The sequence below is a fragment of the Aquila chrysaetos genome, unplaced genomic scaffold (assembly GCF_900496995.4).
Source record: "Aquila chrysaetos chrysaetos unplaced genomic scaffold, bAquChr1.4, whole genome shotgun sequence".
NCBI classification, from domain to species: domain Eukaryota; kingdom Metazoa; phylum Chordata; class Aves; order Accipitriformes; family Accipitridae; genus Aquila; species Aquila chrysaetos.
Genome location: NW_024470389.1, coordinates 1 through 17,404, shown reverse-complemented (window position 1 = coordinate 17,404; position 17,404 = coordinate 1). Strand labels below are relative to the sequence as shown.

The following is a 17,404-nucleotide window of genomic DNA, read 5'->3' as shown; positions in this document are numbered from 1 at the left end:
GTCCTCTGCAAGGGCTGCGGGTTGGGCGAGAGACGTCTGGGCTGGGTGGGAAGGGTCAGAACTCAGGACAAGGGGCTGCGTTGGGTGCAAGGGAGCAGGTAGGTTGCAGGAGTCCAGGAATAAGGCAGGAGTTTGTGGAAGAGGCCAAGGTTTGGGGACACAGTGGAGGGTGTCGGGGGTCGGTGCCACCACCATAATCACCAGCAGCTTTCGCGCAGTAGTAGGTGGCCGTGTCGTCGGCCCTGAGGCTGTTCATCTGCAGCGTGAGCGTGCTCTGGGAGTTGTCCCTCGAGATGGTGAAGCGTCCCTTGACTGACGGTGCGTAGAAGGTGCTACTACCATCGTTGTCAATACTCGCAACGAATTCCAGCCCCTTCCCAGGCGCCTGTCGCACCCACTCCATGCTGTTGCTGCTGAAGCTGAAGCCGGAGCCCTTGCAGGGGTCTGGGCTCAGTTCCAGGGGTGCAGGATTGGGTCAGGGGTCTGGAAATGGGGCTGGGGGCCGGGCAGGGATGGTCAGTGCCTGTGGAACCCTCCTCTGGTGTAACCATCACCCCGAGCAACTCGAGTCCCCCTGGGCAGAGAGGACCCCCTGAGCAGGAAAAGCTCCAGAGCAGCCCCCCCTCCACCTTCATCCTCTTCGTCTTCTTCCTCACATCCTCCCAGGTAGGACCCCACAACCCCGGGCACACAGATTTCGGAGTGGGTGGGATATGCCATGACCCGGGCGACTCAATCCCGTCCTTTCCCTCTCCGCAGGGCTGCGGGCGGCCGTGCAACTGGTTGAGTCCGGAGGGGGCCTCCAGCCCCCCGGGGGGTCCCTGCGCCTCCTCTGCAAGGCCTCCGGCTTCACCTTTGGCAGCTACGCCATGAATTGGGTGCGACAGGCGCCCGGGAAGGGGCTCGAGTGGGTCGCAGGTATTACCAGCAGTGGTAGCACCTACTACGCGCCGTCGGTCAAGGGACGCTTCACCATCTCGAGGGACAACTCCCAGAGCACGGTCACGCTGCAGATGAACAGCCTCAGGGCTGACGACACGGCCACCTACTACTGCGGGAAAGATGCTGGCAGTGACCGTGATGCTCACACCGAGTCCCAGCATCCCTGCTCTGCGTCCCCAAATCCCACCAACTTTCCAAATCCCACCAACTTTCCAAATCCCACCAACTTTCCAAATCCCACCAACTTTCCAAATCCCACCAACTTTCCAAATCCCACCAACTTTCCAAATCCCACCAACTTTCCAAATCCCACCAACTTTCCAAATCCCACCAACTTTCCAGATACCATCCACTCAGCCCGGACCCTTGCACCAAAACCAAATCCTTTCCCTGAGCCTGGACCCTTTGCTCCCAACCTGGACCCTTACGCCAAACGCAGACCCAACACCAATCTCGCGTCCTCGCTAGAACGTGCACCGCTTGGATCAAGCCCAGACCCTTGCACCAAACCCAGACCCTTACATCCCGCCCGCACCCTTGCAGCGAGCCCAAATCCTTCTCGGTGCTCAAATCCCCAGTTCTTGACCCAAATCTGGACCCTGCGCCTCCTCTGCAAGGGCTCCGGCTTCATCTCCGGCAGCTCCGGCATGCGACGGGCGCCCGGGAAGGGTCTCGAGTGGTTGCAGAAGCCACCGGGGGTGACAGTGCTGGTGCGGACTGCGGGGCTGTGTTGGCAGCACCCGGCCGGTTCCAGAGCCGAGGATTTGGGCACCGCGCCGGGGTCGGGCTCGCCGCAACGGCTGCGGGTTGGGTGGAAAGGGTCTGGGCTGGGAAAAAGGGTCGAGGCTCAGGACAAGGGTCCGGGTTGGGTGAAGGGGAGCTGGAATAAAGCTGGAAATTTTGGAAGACGACGGGATTTGGGGACACAGCGCAGGGATGTTGGGGCTGGGTGCCAGGGTCGGTGCCACCACCATAATTATCATCTCCTTTCGCGCAGTAGTAGGTGGCCGTGTCATCGGCCCTGAGGCTGTTCATCTGCAGCGTGAGCGTGCTCTGGGAGTCGTCCCTCGAGATGGTGAAGCGTCCCTTGACCGACGGTGGGTACCAGGTGTAGCTACCGCTGCTGCTGATACCCGCGACCCACTCGAGCCCCTTCCCGGGCGCCTGTCGCACCCACTGCATCCAGAAGCTGCCGAAGGTGAAGCCGGAGCCCTTGCAGAGGAGGCGCAGGGACCCCCCGGGGGGCTGGAGGCCCCCTCCGGACCCGACCAGTTGCACGGCCGCCCGCAGCCCTGGGCAGGGGGCCGAAGGCGAGAGACCCCCCCAGCTTCCCCTCATGCTTCTCCAGGCTGGAGAAAATCTGGGATCCTGGGGGGGTCTGGGCGCAGGAAGGGTCTGTTCTGGGTGCAGGGTCCCGGTTCAGCGTCAGGATACGGGGCTTGGAGCAAAGGCTCTGGGCATGGGGCAGGATGGGTCCAGGCTGGGGGCCAAGGGTGCGGGCTCGGGGCAGCGGTCTGAGCTCGGGGCAGGGTCTGGGGTCTCTGTGGGGATTCCGGGGCAGCAGAGAGGGCTGAAGGTGAAGCCGGAGCCCTTGCAGGGGTCTGGGCTCAGTTCCAGGGGTGCAGGATTGGGTCAGGGGTCTGGAAACGGGGCAGGGATGGTCAGGGCCCGTGGAACCCTCCTTTGGTGCGACCATCACCCTGAGCAACTCTAGACAACCAGGGCAGGGAGGACCCCCCCAGCAGGACCCACCCCAGAGCAGCCCCCCCTCCACCTTCATCCTCCTCTTCTTCATCGCAGCCCTCCCAGGTAGGATCCCCCAACCTCCAGAACGCAGATTTTGGGTGGGTGGGCGACTCTGGGACCCGGGCGACTCAATCCCGTCCTTTCCCTCTCCGCAGGGCTGCGGGCGGCCGTGCAACTGGTCGAGTCCGGAGGGGGCCTCCAGCCCCCCGGGGGGTCCCTGCGCCTCCTCTGCAAGGCGTCCGGCTTCACCTTCAGCAGCTACGGCATGTTCTGGGTGCGACAGGTCCCCGGGAAGGGGTTCCAGTGGGTCGCGGGTATTGAAAGCAGCGGTGGTTACACAAACTACGCGCCATCGGTCAAGGGACGCTTCACCATCGCGAGGGACAACTCCCAGAGCACGGTCACGCTGCAGATGAACAGCCTCAGGGCCGACGACACGGCCACCTACTACTGCGCGAAATGTGCTTGTGATGGTGATGATGATGATGATGGTGGCACCGAGCCTCAACATACCAGTGCTGTGTCCCCAAATCCTGGCCTCTTCCTTAAACTCCCGCCTTGTTCCTGGTCCCCGTCACCCAACGCAGCCCCTTGTCCTGAGTTCTGACCCTTCCCACCCAGCCCAGACGTCTCTCGCCCAACCCGCAGCCCTTGCAGAGGACGCACCAAGCCTGGGTTTTGGGGCAAAACCCATAGATTTGGGCACCGTGCAGGGGTCCGGGCTCCTTGCAACGGATCCAGACTCGTGCAAAGAGTCCAGGCTCAGGGCGAGGGTCCGGGCTTGGGTCCGGGCTTTGGGAAGATGCTGGGAATGTTGCAGGGACACTGGGGCAGGGTGTGAGGGTCCAGGCTCAGGGGCAAAGGATCCACGATCAGGGCAGGGGTCCGGGCTCAGGGCGAGGGACCTGGGTTGGGTGCAGGGGTTGAGGTGGGGCACAAGGGACAGAGAACTGGATGGGAGACTTGAGGTAGATGCCGGGATTTCAGGACACAGCGTTAGGATGTTGCGGCTCGGAGCCAGGGTCAGGGCCATCAGCATTGTCATTATATTTCGCGCAGTAGTAGGTGGCCGTGTCGTCGGCCCTGAGGCTGTTCATCTGCAGCGTGACCGTGCTCTGGGAGTTGTCCCTCGTGATGGTGAAGCGTCCTTTGACTGACTGCGTGTAGTATTTGCAACCACCACCACTGTCAATGCTCGCGACGCGCTCGAGCCCCTTCCCGGGCGCCTGTCGCACCCAGGACACGCTGGTGCCGCCGAAGGTGAAGCCGGAGCCCTTGCAGAGGAGGCGCAGGGACCCCCCGGGGGGCTGGAGGCCCCCTCCGGACTCGACCAGTTGCACGGCCGCCCGCAGCCCTGCGGAGAGGGAAAGGACGGGATTGAGTCGCCCGGGTCCCAGAGTCGCCCACCCACCCAAAATCTGCGTTCTGGAGGTTGGGCGGTCCTACCTGGGAGGGCTGCGAGGAAGAAGAGGAGGAGGATGAAGGTGGATGGGGGGCTGCTCTGGGGCTGTGTCCTGCTGGGGGGGGGGTCCTCTCTCTCTCTCTCTTCTCCACGCAGACTCAAATTGCTCAGTGTGATTGCCATGGTTTGACTCTGGCTGGAGGCCAAGGTCCCACCAAAGCCGCTCTATCGTTCCCCCCTCAGCCTGACAGAGAAGAGAAAAATCTAACAAAAGGCTCGTGGGTGGAGATAAGGAGAGGGACAATTCCTCACTAATTACCTTCACAGGCAAAACAGTCTCGAGTGGGGGAAAATTAACTTAATTTGTCATTAATCGACCAGAGTAGGGCAATGAGAAGCAGAACATAATCCTAAAACACCTTTCACCCACCCCTCCCTTTTTTCCAGGCACAGCATCTTTCCTGAATTCTCCACCGTCTCGTCTTGCTCGTGATGATGATGGTACCGACCCCGGCACGCTGTCCCCAAATCCCAGCACATTCCTGAAATCCTTGCACCAAGACCTGAACCCTCCTTGGGTGTAACCATCACGCTGAGCAACTCTAGACAACCAGGGCAGAAAGGACCCCCCCAGCAGGACCCAGCCCAGAGCAGCCCCCCTTCCACCTTCATCCTCCTCGTCTTCTTCCTCGCAGCCCTCCCAGGTAGGACCGCCCAACCTCCAGAACGCAGATTTTGGGTGGGTGGGCGACTCCGGGACCCGGGCGACTCAATCCCGTCCTTTCCCTCTCCGCAGGGCTGCGGGCGGCCGTGCAACTGGTCGAGTCCGGAGGGGGCCTCCAGCCCCCCGGGGGGTCCCTGCGCCTCCTCTGCAAGGGCTCCGGCTTCACCTTCAGCAGCTTCGACATGAACTGGATCCGACAGGCGCCCGGGAAGGGGCTCGAGTGGGTCGCGGGTATTACCAGCAGTGGTAGCACCTGGTACGCGTCGTCGGTCCAAGGACGCTTCACCATCTCGAAGGACAACTCCCAGAGCACGGTCACGCTGCAGATGAACAGCCTCAGGGCCGACGACACGGCCACCTACTACTGCGGGAAATATAATGACAATGCTGATGGCCCTGACCTCGGCACCGAGCCATCAGCATCCCAGCGCTGTGTCCTGAAATCCCGGCATCTTCCTCAATCTCCCATCCAGTTCTCGGTCCCTTGTGCCCCACCTGGACCCCTGCACCCAACCCAGACCCTCGCCCTGAGCCTGGACTGTTTGCACGAGTCTGGATCCTTTGCAAGGAGCCCGGACCCCTGCACGGTGCCCAAATCCCCGGGTCTTGCCCCAATCCCAGGCTCGGTGCGTCCTCCGCAAGGGCTGCGGGTTGGGCGAGAGACGTCTGGGCTGGGTGGGAAGGGTCAGAACTCAGGACAAGGGTCCGCGTTGGGGGCAAGGGAGCAGGTAGGTTGCAAGGGAGCACGTAGGATGTAAGAGGCCAAGAGTGAGGTGGCAGTTTGAGGAAGATGCCAGGATTTGGGGACACAGCGCAGGGATCTTGGGGCTCGGTGCCAGCGTCGGTGCCACCATCACCATCATCCTGTTTCCCGCAGTAGTAGGTGGCCGTGTCGTCGGCCCTGAGGCTGTTCATCTGCAGCGTGACCGTGCTCTGGGAGTTGTCCCTCGCGATGGTGAAGCGTCCCTTGACCGACGGCGCGTAACCTGTCCAACTACCATCGCTGTTAATACCCGCGACGAACTCGAGCCCCTTCCCGGGCGCCTGTCGCACCCAGTTCATGCCGTAGCTGCTGAAGGTGAAGCCGGAGCCCTTGCAGGGGTCTGGGCTCAGTTCCAGGGTGCAGGATTGGGTCAGGGCTCTGGAAACGGGGCAGGGATGGTCAGGGCCCGTGGAACCCTCCTTCGGTGCGACCATCGCCCGGAGAGTAGGGCACTGCTGCAGCCACGAGCGGTTCGCAGACCGCCAGAAGCGCAGAAGTGTTTCCAAACTTGAGCATAAACGATATTCACTTACTCCTCCGGGCAAGGGCTCTCAGTCCCAGGGCAGCGACCTCGACCGCTGTCCCTATCCGGGGGGAAGGGTCTCCTTCACAAGCCGACCGTGTATTTGGAGAAGCGACTCCCCTGTTTCCCACCCGAATCCTACGGGTTTTATCCCCGACCTGGGGAACGGTGTGTGTGCCTGTGCCTGAGGGGATTCTGTATATCTGAGTGGAGTTTCCCCTTTTCTTTCTTTCTTCTACTGCTCTGTGACTGCGTACACAAGGTTGTCACGTGAAACTGAAGCCGAAACCCTCCAGGTTTTGGGTTTTTTTCTTTACCTTACTTCCTCAAGCAACTGAGTAACGGTTAGCCTGAGACTCGGGGCATACTCTTTGTTTCGGGATTTCAAGGCTCAGCCCGGGTTTTGGATCTTCGAACGGTGCAGCCATCGCCCTGTTTAGGGTTCATCAGACAACGAAGGGCCGAGCTGTCGACACGGCTCCGGTGAGTCGTCTCTGCGGAGAGACGGGGCCTTAACGCAACCCAAGGCTGGGTCGCTTGTGTAGCCCCCCCATGAATCCCGTCTGCGCACCAGACGTGGTGAAACTCATTCGTGACCTATGAGCCGGACGATCCACGGAGAGGAGATTCAGGACGATGCCGGGACGTGGGGACGCGCGGCGGGGGCTTTGGGGCTCGGTGCCGGGCTCGGTGCCACCATAATCTTCTCTTGGGCAGTAGTAGGTGGCCGTGTCGTCGGCCCTGAGGCTGTTCATCTGCAGCGTGAGCGTGCTCTGGGAGTTGTCCCTCGAGATGGTGAAGCGTCCCTTGACCGACGGCGCGTAACCTGTGCTACCACCGCTGCTGCTGATACCCGCGACGCGCTCGAGCCCCTTCCCGGGCGCCTGTCGCACCCAGTTCATGCCGAAGCTGCTGAAGGTGAAGCCGGAGCCCTTGCAGAGGAGGCGCAGGGACCCCCCGGGGGGCTGGAGGCCCCCTCCGGACTCGACCAGTTGCACGGCCGCCCGCAGCCCTGCGGAGAGGGAAAGGACGGGATTGAGTCGCCCGGGTCCCTGAGTCGCCCACCCACCCAAAATCTGTGTGCTGGAGGTTGGGGGGATCCTATTTGAGAGGGCTGCAAGGAAGAAGAAGAGGAGGAAGGTGGAAGGGGGGGCTGCTCCTGGGTGGGTCCTACTGGGGGGGTCCTCTCTGCCCAGGGGGACTCGAGTTGCTCGGGGTGATGGTTACACCGGAGGAGGGTTCCACGTGCCCTGACCATCCCTGCCCAGCCCCCAGCCCCATTTCCAGACCCCTGACCCAATCCTGCACCCCTGGAACTGAGCCCAGACCCCTGCAAGGGCTCCGGCTTCACCTTCAGCAGCTTCCACATGCGCTGGGTGCCACAGGATCCCGGGAAGGGGCTGGAATTCGTCGCGAGTATTGACGACGATGGTAGTAGAACAGAATACGCGCCATCGGTCAAAGGACGCTTCACCATCTCGAGGGACAACTCCCAGAGCACGGTCACGCTGCAGATGAACAGCCTCAGGGCCGACGACACGGCCACCTACTACTGCGCGAAATCTGCTGATGGTTATGGTGGTGGCACTGACGCTGGCACTGAGCCCCAACATCCCTGCGCTGCGTCCCCAAATCCCGGCGTCTTCCTAGATCTCCAGCCTTATTCCTGGTCCCCTTCACCCAACCAAGCCCCTTCTCCTGAGGTTTGACCCTTTCCACCAGGCCCAGACATCTCTCTCCCAACCTGCAGCCGTTGCAGAGGATGAACCAACTCTGCGTTTTGGGGCAAGACCCATAGATTTGGGCACCGTGCAGGGGTCCAGGCTCCTTCCAAAGGATCCAGACTCGTGCAAACAGTCCAGGCTGAGGGCGAGGGTCCGGGCTTGGGTCCGGGCTTTGGGAAGATGCTGGAACGGTGCAGGGACGCTGGGGGAGGGTGTGAGGGCCCAAGCTCGGGGACAAAGGATCCACGATCAGGGCAGGGGTCCTGGCTCAGGGCGAGGGTCTGGGTTGGGTGCAGGGGTCCAGGTGGGGCACAAGGGACCGAGAACTGGATGGGACTTTGAGGAAGATGCCAAGATTTGGGGACACAGTACAGGGATGTTGGGGCTCGGTGCCAGCGTCGGTGCCACCATAACCACCAGCACATTTCGCGCAGTAGTAGGTGGCCGTGTCGTCGGCCCTGAGGCTGTTCATCTGCAGCGTGACCGTGCTCTGGGAGTCATCCTTCGAGATGGTGAAGCGTCCTTCGACCGACGGTGGGGTAGTAGGTGCCACTACCATCGCTGTAAATACTTGCGACGCGCTCGAGCCCCTTCCCAGGCGCATGTCGTACCCACGCCATGGCGTAGCCACCGAAGGTGAAGCCGGAGCCCTTGCAGAGGAGGCGCAGGGACCCCCCGGGGGGCTGGAGGCCCCCTCCGGACTCGACCAGTTGCACGGCCGCCCGCAGCCCTGCGGAGAGGGAAAGGACGGGATTGAGTTGCCCGGGTCCCCGAGTCGCCCACCCACCCAAAATCTGCCTTCTGGAGGTTGGGGCATCCTACCTGGGAGGATGCGAGGAAGAAGACGAGGAGGAATGTGGATGGGGGGGCTGCTCTGGAGTTTTTCCTACTGGGGGGGGTCCTCTCTGCCCAGGGGGACTCAAGTTGCTCAGGGTGATGGTTACACCAGAGGAGGGTTCAGGGGGCCTTGACCATCCCAGCCCTGTTTCCAGACCCCTGACCTAATCCTGCACCCCTTGCTCTGAAGCCAGACCCTTTGTTCCCAGCCCGGACCCCTGCAAGGGCTCCGGCTTCACCTTCAGCAGCAACGGCATGGGATGGATGCGACAGGCGCCCGGGAAGGGGCTCCAATTCGTCGCAAGTATTTACAGCGATGGTAGTGGCACAGGTTACGCGCCGTCGGTCCAAGGACGCTTCACCATCTCGAGGGACAACTCCCAGAGCACGGTCACGCTGCAGATGAACAGCCTCAGGGCCGACGACACGGCCACCTACTACTGCGCGAAAGCTGCTGGTGATTATGGTGGTGGCACCGACCCCCGACAACCCTCCGCTGTGTCCCCAAACCTTGGCCTCTTCCACAAACTCCTGCCTTATTCCTGGACTCCTGCAACCTACCTGCTCCCTTGCACCCAACGCGGACCCTTGTCCTGAGTTCTGACCCTTCCCACCCAGCCCAGACGTCTCTCGCCCAACCCGCAGCCCTTGCAGAGGACGCACCGAGCCTGCGTTTGGGGCAAGACCCGGGGATTTGGGCACCGTGCAGGGGTCCGGGCTCCTTCCAAAGGATCCAGACTCGTGCAAAGGGTCCAGGCTCAGGGCAAGGGTACCTGGGTTGGGTGCAGAGGTCCAGGTGGGGGCACAAGGGACCAAGAACTGGATGGGAGATTGAGGAAGATGCCAAGATTTGGGGACACAGTACAGGGATGTTGGGGCTCAGTGCCAGCGTCGGTGTCACCATAACCACCATCATATTTCGCGCAGTAGTAGGTGGCCGTGTCGTCGGCCCTGAGGCTGTTCATCTGCAGCGTGACCGTGCTCTGGGAGTTGTCCCTCGCGATGGTGAAGCGTCCCTTGACCGACGGCGCGTACCAGGTCCTACCATCACTGCTGTTAATAGCCACGAGGAACTCGAGCCCCTTCCCGGGCGCCTCTCACGCTCAGACCATGCTGTAGCTGCTGAAGGTGAAGCCGGACCCTCAGAGGAGGCGCAGGGACCACCCGGGGGTCTGGAGACCACCTCCGGACTCGACCAGTTGCACAGCCGCCCATGGCACACCCGGGCTTGCCGCAAAGGACGCGGGTTGGGTGCAAGGGGTCTGGGCTGGGTGGAAAGGGTTGAGGCTCAGGACAAGGGTCCGGGTCGGGTGCAGGGGTCTGGAAGCAGGACTGGGGGATGGTCAGGGCCCGTGGAACCCTCCTCTGGTGTGACCATCACCCTGAGCAACTCTAGACAACCAGGGCAGAGAGGACCCCCCCAGCAGGACCCACCCCAGATCAGCCCCCACTATCACGTTCCTCCTCCTCATCTTCTTCCTCGCAGCCCTTTGCTGTAGGATCTGGCAACCCCGGGCACACAGATTTTGGGTGGGTGGGCGACTCTGGGACCCGGGTGACACAATTCCTTCCTTTCTCTCTCCGCAGGGCTGCGGGCGGCCGTGCAACTGGTCGAGTCCGGAGGGGGCCTCCAGCCCCCCGGGGGGTCCCTGCGCCTCCTCTGCAAGGGCTCCGGCTTCACCTTCAGCAGCTTCAACATGGGATGGATGCGACAGGCGCCCGGGAAGGGGCTGGAGTGGGTCGCAAGTATTTACAGCACTGGTAGTAGCACCTACTACGCGCCGTCGGTCAAAGGACGCTTCACCATCTCGAGGGACAACTCCCAGAGCACGCTCACGCTGCAGATGAACAGCCTCAGGGCCGACGACACGGCCACCTACTACTGCGCGAAAGCTGCTGGTGATTATGGTGGTGGCACCGACCCCCGACACCCTCCACTGTGTCCCCAAACATTCGCCTCTTCCACAGACTCCTGCCTTATTCCTGGATTCTTGCACCCAGCCTGGTCCCCATCACCCAACGAAGCCCCTTGTCCTGAGTTCTGACCCTTCCCACCCAGCCCAGACGTCTCTCGCCCAACCCGCAGCCCTTGCAGAGGACGCACCGAGCCTCGGATTGGGGCAAGAGCCGGGGATTTGGGCACCGTGCAGGGGTCCGGGCTCCTTCCAAAGGATCCAGACTCGTGCAAAGAGTCCAGGCTCAGGGCGAGGGTCCGGGCTTGGGTCCGGGCTTTGGGAAGATGCTGGGAACGGTGCAGAGATTTTGGGGCATGGGGCAAGGGTCCAGGCTCGGGGCAAAGGATCCCAGGTCGGGGCAGGGGTCCGGGCTCAGGGCGAGGGTCCTGTTGGTCACAAGGGAGCAGGAATGAGGTGGGAGTTTGAGGAAGATGCTGGGATTTGGGGACACAGCAGTGGGATGATGGGGCTCATTCTGAGCGTCACTGCCATCATCACAACCATCATATTTTGCGCAGTAGTAGGTGGCCGTGTCGTCGGCTCTGAGGCTGTTCATCTGCAGCGTGACCGTGCTCTGGGAGTTGTCCCTCGAGATGGTGAAGCGTCCTTGGACCGACGGCGCGTAGTAGGTGCCACTACCATCGTCCTCAATACTCGCGACGTATTCCAGCCCCTTCCCGGGCGCCTGTCGCACCCACTCCATGCCGAAGCTGCTGAAGGTGAAGCCGGAGCCCTTGCAGAGGAGGCGCAGGGACCCCCCGGGGGGCTGGAGGCCCCCTCCGGACTCGACCAGTTGCACGGCCGCCCGCAGCCCTGCGGAGAGGGAAAGGACGGGATTGAGTTGCCCGGGTCCCCGAGTCGCCCACCCACCCAAAATCTGCCTTCTGGAGGTTGGGGCATCCTACCTGGGAGGATGCGAGGAAGAAGACGAGGAGGAATGTGGATGGGGGGGCTGCTCTGGAGTTTTTCCTACTGGGGGGGGTCCTCTCTGCCCAGGGGGACTCAAGTTGCTCAGGGTGATGGTTACACCAGAGGAGGGTTCAGGGGGCCTTGACCATCCCAGCCCTGTTTCCAGACCCCTGACCTAATCCTGCACCCCTTGCTCTGAAGCCAGACCCTTTGTTCCCAGCCCGGACCCCTGCAAGGGCTCCGGCTTCACCTTCAGCAGCAACGGCATGGGATGGATGCGACAGGCGCCCGGGAAGGGGCTCCAATTCGTCGCAAGTATTTACAGCGATGGTAGTGGCACAGGTTACGCGCCGTCGGTCCAAGGACGCTTCACCATCTCGAGGGACAACTCCCAGAGCACGGTCACGCTGCAGATGAACAGCCTCAGGGCCGACGACACGGCCACCTACTACTTGCGCGAAAGCTGCTGGTGATTATGGTGGTGGCACCGACCCCCGACACCCTCCGCTGTGTCCCCAAACCTTGGCCTCTTCCACAAACTCCTGCCTTATTCCTGGACTCCTGCAACCTACCTGCTCCCTTGCACCCAACGCGGACCCTTGTCCTGAGTTCTGACCCTTCCCACCCAGCCCAGACGTCTCTCGCCCAACCCGCAGCCCTTGCAGAGGACGCACCGAGCCTGCGTTTGGGGCAAGACCCGGGGATTTGGGCACCGTGCAGGGGTCCGGGCTCCTTCCAAAGGATCCAGACTCGTGCAAAGGGTCCAGGCTCAGGGCAAGGGTCTGGGTTGGGTGCAGAGGTCCAGGTGGGGCACAAGGGACCAAGAACTGGATGGGAGATTGAGGAAGATGCCAAGATTTGGGGACACAGTACAGGGATGTTGGGGCTCAGTGCCAGCGTCGGTGTCACCATAACCACCATCATATTTCGCGCAGTAGTAGGTGGCCGTGTCGTCGGCCCTGAGGCTGTTCATCTGCAGCGTGACCGTGCTCTGGGAGTTGTCCCTCGCGATGGTGAAGCGTCCCTTGACCGACGGCGCGTACCAGGTCCTACCATCACTGCTGTTAATAGCCACGAGGAACTCGAGCCCCTTCCCGGGCGCCTCTCACGCTCAGACCATGCTGTAGCTGCTGAAGGTGAAGCCGGACCCTCAGAGGAGGCGCAGGGACCACCCGGGGGTCTGGAGACCACCTCCGGACTCGACCAGTTGCACAGCCGCCCATGGCACACCCGGGCTTGCCGCAAAGGACGCGGGTTGGGTGCAAGGGGTCTGGGCTGGGTGGAAAGGGTTGAGGCTCAGGACAAGGGTCCGGGTCGGGTGCAGGGGTCTGGAAGCAGGACTGGGGGATGGTCAGGGCCCGTGGAACCCTCCTCTGGTGTGACCATCACCCTGAGCAACTCTAGACAACCAGGGCAGAGAGGACCCCCCCAGCAGGACCCACCCCAGATCAGCCCCCACTATCACGTTCCTCCTCCTCATCTTCTTCCTCGCAGCCCTTTGCTGTAGGATCTGGCAACCCCGGGCACACAGATTTTGGGTGGGTGGGCGACTCTGGGACCCGGGCGACACAATTCCTTCCTTTCTCTCTCCGCAGGGCTGCGGGCGGCCGTGCAACTGGTCGAGTCCGGAGGGGGCCTCCAGCCCCCCGGGGGGTCCCTGCGCCTCCTCTGCAAGGGCTCCGGCTTCACCTTCAGCAGCTTCAACATGGGATGGATGCGACAGGCGCCCGGGAAGGGGCTGGAGTGGGTCGCAAGTATTTACAGCACTGGTAGTAGCACCTACTACGCGCCGTCGGTCAAAGGACGCTTCACCATCTCGAGGGACAACTCCCAGAGCACGCTCACGCTGCAGATGAACAGCCTCAGGGCCGACGACACGGCCACCTACTACTGCGCGAAAGCTGCTGGTGATTATGGTGGTGGCACCGACCCCCGACACCCTCCACTGTGTCCCCAAACATTCGCCTCTTCCACAGACTCCTGCCTTATTCCTGGATTCTTGCACCCAGCCTGGTCCCCATCACCCAACGAAGCCCCTTGTCCTGAGTTCTGACCCTTCCCACCCCAGCCCAGACGTCTCTCGCCCAACCCGCAGCCCTTGCAGAGGACGCACCGAGCCTCGGATTGGGGCAAGAGCCGGGGATTTGGGCACCGTGCAGGGGTCCGGGCTCCTTCCAAAGGATCCAGACTCGTGCAAAGAGTCCAGGCTCAGGGCGAGGGTCCGGGCTTGGGTCCGGGCTTTGGGAAGATGCTGGGAACGGTGCAGAGATTTTGGGGCATGGGGCAAGGGTCCAGGCTCGGGGCAAAGGATCCCAGGTCGGGGCAGGGGTCCGGGCTCAGGGCGAGGGTCCTGTTGGTCACAAGGGAGCAGGAATGAGGTGGGAGTTTGAGGAAGATGCTGGGATTTGGGGACACAGCAGTGGGATGATGGGGCTCATTCTGAGCGTCACTGCCATCATCACAACCATCATATTTTGCGCAGTAGTAGGTGGCCGTGTCGTCGGCTCTGAGGCTGTTCATCTGCAGCGTGACCGTGCTCTGGGAGTTGTCCCTCGAGATGGTGAAGCGTCCTTGGACCGACGGCGCGTAGTAGGTGCCACTACCATCGTCCTCAATACTCGCGACGTATTCCAGCCCCTTCCCGGGCGCCTGTCGCACCCACTCCATGCCGAAGCTGCTGAAGGTGAAGCCGGAGCCCTTGCAGAGGAGGCGCAGGGACCCCCCGGGGGGCTGGAGGCCCCCTCCGGACTCGACCAGTTGCACGGCCGCCCGCAGCCCTGCGGAGAGGGAAAGGACGGGATTGAGTCGCCCGGGTCCCCGAGTCGCCCACCCACCCAAAATCTGCGTTCTGGAGGTTGGGGGATCCTACCTGGGAGGATGCGAGGAAGAAGAGGAGGAGGAAGGTGGAGCGGGGGCTGCTCTGGAGCTTTTCCTGCTGGGGGGGTCCTCTCTGCCCAGGGGGACTCGAGTTGCTCGGGGTGATGGTTACACCAGAGGAGGGTTCCACGGGCTCTGACCATCCCTGCCCGGCCCCCAGCCCCATTTCCAGACCCCTGACCCAATCCTGCACCCTGGAACTGAGCCCAGACCCCTGCAAGGGCTCCGGCTTCACCTTCAGCAGCTCCGACAAGCTCTGGGTGCGACAGGCGCCCGGGAAGGGGCTTGAGTACGTCTCAAATATTGAAAGCAGTGTTTCAAACACAGTGTTAGTTGGTTCCAATAAGATTTCTAATATTATTTACCAAATCTCACTTTTACAGTCTTTTAGCAGCAAACCAGTTTCCACGGCTGGCACAAAATATTAAAACCATCAAAATATTTGGACATACCAGACGGAATGTATGGACATATGCTATCAGTAGGACCCAGCCACGCTGACCCCTACCCCGGGAACATGGATTTTGGGTGGGTGGGCGACTCTGGGACCCGGGCGACTCAATCCCGTCCTTTCCCTCTCCGCAGGGCTGCGGGCGGCCGTGCAACTGGTCGAGTCCGGAGGGGGCCTCCAGCCCCCCGGGGGGTCCCTGCGCCTCCTCTGCAAGGGCTCCGGCTTCACCTTCAGCAGCTACACCATGGTCTGGGCGCGACAGGCGCCGGGGAAGGGGCTCGAGTGGGTCGCGAGTATTAGCAAGCAGTGGTAGTTACACAGCGTACGCGCCGTCGGTCAAGGGACGCTTCACCATCTCGAGGGACAACTCCCAGAGCACGGTCACGCTGCAGATGAACAGCCTCAGGGCCGACGACACGGCCACCTACTACTGCGCGAAAGAAGCTGGTGGTTATGGTGACAACCGACGCTGGCACTGAGCCCCAACATCCCTGTACTGTGTCCGCAAATCCCGGCATCTTCCTCAATCTCCCATCCAGTTCTCGGTCCCTTGTGCCCCACCTGGACCCCTGCACCCAACCCAGACCCTCGCCCTGAGCCTGGACTGTTTGCACGAGTCTGGATCCTTTGGAAGGAGCCCGGACCCCTGCACGGTGCCCAAATCCCCGGGTCTTGCCCCAAAACCTCCTCCCTGTGCCTCTTCTGCAAGGGCTGCGGGTTGGGCGAGAGACGTCTGGGCTGGGTGGGAAGGGTCAAAACTCAGGACAAGGGTCCGGGTTGGGTGCAAGGGAGCAGGTAGGTTGCAAGAGTCCAGGAATGAGGAGGGATTTGAGGAAGATGCCAGGATTTGCGGATGCAGAGCAGGGATGTTGGGGCTCGGTGCCAGCGTCGGTGCCACCATCATTATCATCTTCTTTCGCGCAGTAGTAGGTGGCCGTGTCGTCGGCCCTGAGGCTGTTCATCTGCAGCGTGACCGTGCTCTGGGAGTTGTCCCTCGAGATGGTGAAGCGTCCTTGGACCACCGGTGCGTAGAAGGTGTAACCACCACTGTAGTGAATACTTGCCAGCCATTCGAGCCCCTTCCCGGGCGCCTGTCGCACCCAGAACATGCCGTAGCTGCCGAAGTCGAAGCCGGACGCCTTGCAGAGGAGACCCAGGGACCCCCCGGGGGGCTGGAGGCCCCCTCCGGACTCGACCAGTTGCACGGCCGCCCGCAGCCCTGGGCAGGGGGCAGAAGGGGAGAGACCCCCCCGCTCCCACTGATCCTTCCTACAGCCTGGCCCCAGACTCACGGGAGCGAATCTGGGGTCCGGGGGGGGATTCGGTCCGGAGGGATGGGTCTGTTCTGGGAGCAGGGGGTCTCAGGACAACGCTGGGATCTGGGGACGCGTTCCAGGGACGTCGGGGCTCGGTGCCGGGAAAGCCGATAAGACAGGTATTGTGCTGGGAGTCTGTTATAGACCGCCCGACCAGGTTGAAGAGACGGATGAATCGTTCTACAAGCGGCTGGCAGTAGTCTCAGAATCGTGTGCCCCTGCCCTTGTGGGGGACTTTAACTTTCCAGACATCTGCTGGAAACGCAACCCAGCAGTGAGTAAACGATCTAGGAGGTTCCTGGAGTGCGTGGAAGATAACTTCTTGACACAGCTGGTGGGTGAGCCAACCAGGGGAGGACCCTTGCTAGACCTCCTGTTTACTAACTGGGAAGGACTGGTGGGAGGTGTGATGGCCGGAGGCCGTCTTGGGCTTAGCGACCATGAAATGATAGAATTTTCAATTGGTGAGGCAAGGAAGGTGGTCAGCAAAACCACCGCTATGGACTTCCAGAGGGCAAATGTTGGCCTCTTCAAGGCACTGGTTGAGAGAGTCCCTTGGGAGACAGTCCTGGAGGGCAAAGGGGTCCAGGAGGGATGGACGTTCTTTAAGAAGGAAATCTTAACGGCTCAGGACCAGGCTATTCCCATGTGCCGCAAGTCGAACCGCCGAGGAAAACGACCAGCCTGGCTGAACGGGGAGCTTTTGCTGGGAGTCAGGAAAAAAAGGAGAGTTTATCATCTCCGGAGGAAAGGGCAGGCAAGTTGGGAGGAGTACGGGGATCTTGTGAGGTCATGCAGAGAGGAAATTAGAAAGGCAGAAGCTCGGCTAGAACTAAATCTGGCCACTATCGTAAGGGACAACCAAAAAGGTTTTTACAAATACGTTAACAGTAAAAAGAATCCCAAGGAGAAGATCTATCCTTTAATGGATACAGAAGGGGACGTCGCCACCAGAGGTGAGGAAGAGGCCGAGGTGCTTCACGCCGCCTTTGCCTCAGTCTTTAATCGGGAGACCGGTCATCCTCAGGGTACCCCGCCCCTGAGCTGGAAGGTGAGGATGAAGAGCAGAACATCCCCCTTCATCCAGGAGGAATTAGTCAGGGACCTCCTACGCCGTCTGGACACTCACTCACTTGTTTGACTCACCCCTCGGCTGACTGAACCAACGCTGGACCCAGGACCGGTGAAATCTTTCTCTCTTCCTTTCTCTCTGTCGTCTTCTCTCTCTCTCCTTT

At 61.6% G+C, this 17,404-nt stretch overlaps 3 gene segments (V, D, J or C); 1 reads left to right on the top strand and 2 right to left on the bottom strand.

Moving 5' to 3' along the window:
- Positions 1-4,546, bottom strand: part of LOC115338133 — a 56,561-nt gene extending 52,015 nt beyond the window's left edge. Inside the window, 2 exon segments of the C gene segment in view lie at positions 4,135-4,202; positions 4,521-4,546. Coding sequence covers positions 4,135-4,202; positions 4,521-4,546 — 94 coding nt within the window.
- Positions 4,547-4,585: 39 nt separating this feature from the next.
- LOC115338132 lies at positions 4,586-5,345 on the top strand. The segment is given in 4 exon segments: positions 4,586-4,591; positions 4,710-4,794; positions 4,887-5,262; positions 5,333-5,345. Coding segments are annotated over 4 exon segments (480 nt in total).
- Positions 5,346-5,499: 154 nt separating this feature from the next.
- On the bottom strand, positions 5,500-16,129 carry LOC115338131 (the record flags this gene model as incomplete). The annotated part of the segment is given in 3 exon segments: positions 5,500-5,505; positions 5,625-5,858; positions 15,945-16,129. Coding segments are annotated over 3 exon segments (425 nt in total), but the record flags the coding sequence as incomplete, so codon positions are not given.
- Positions 16,130-17,404: the final 1,275 nt, after the last annotated feature.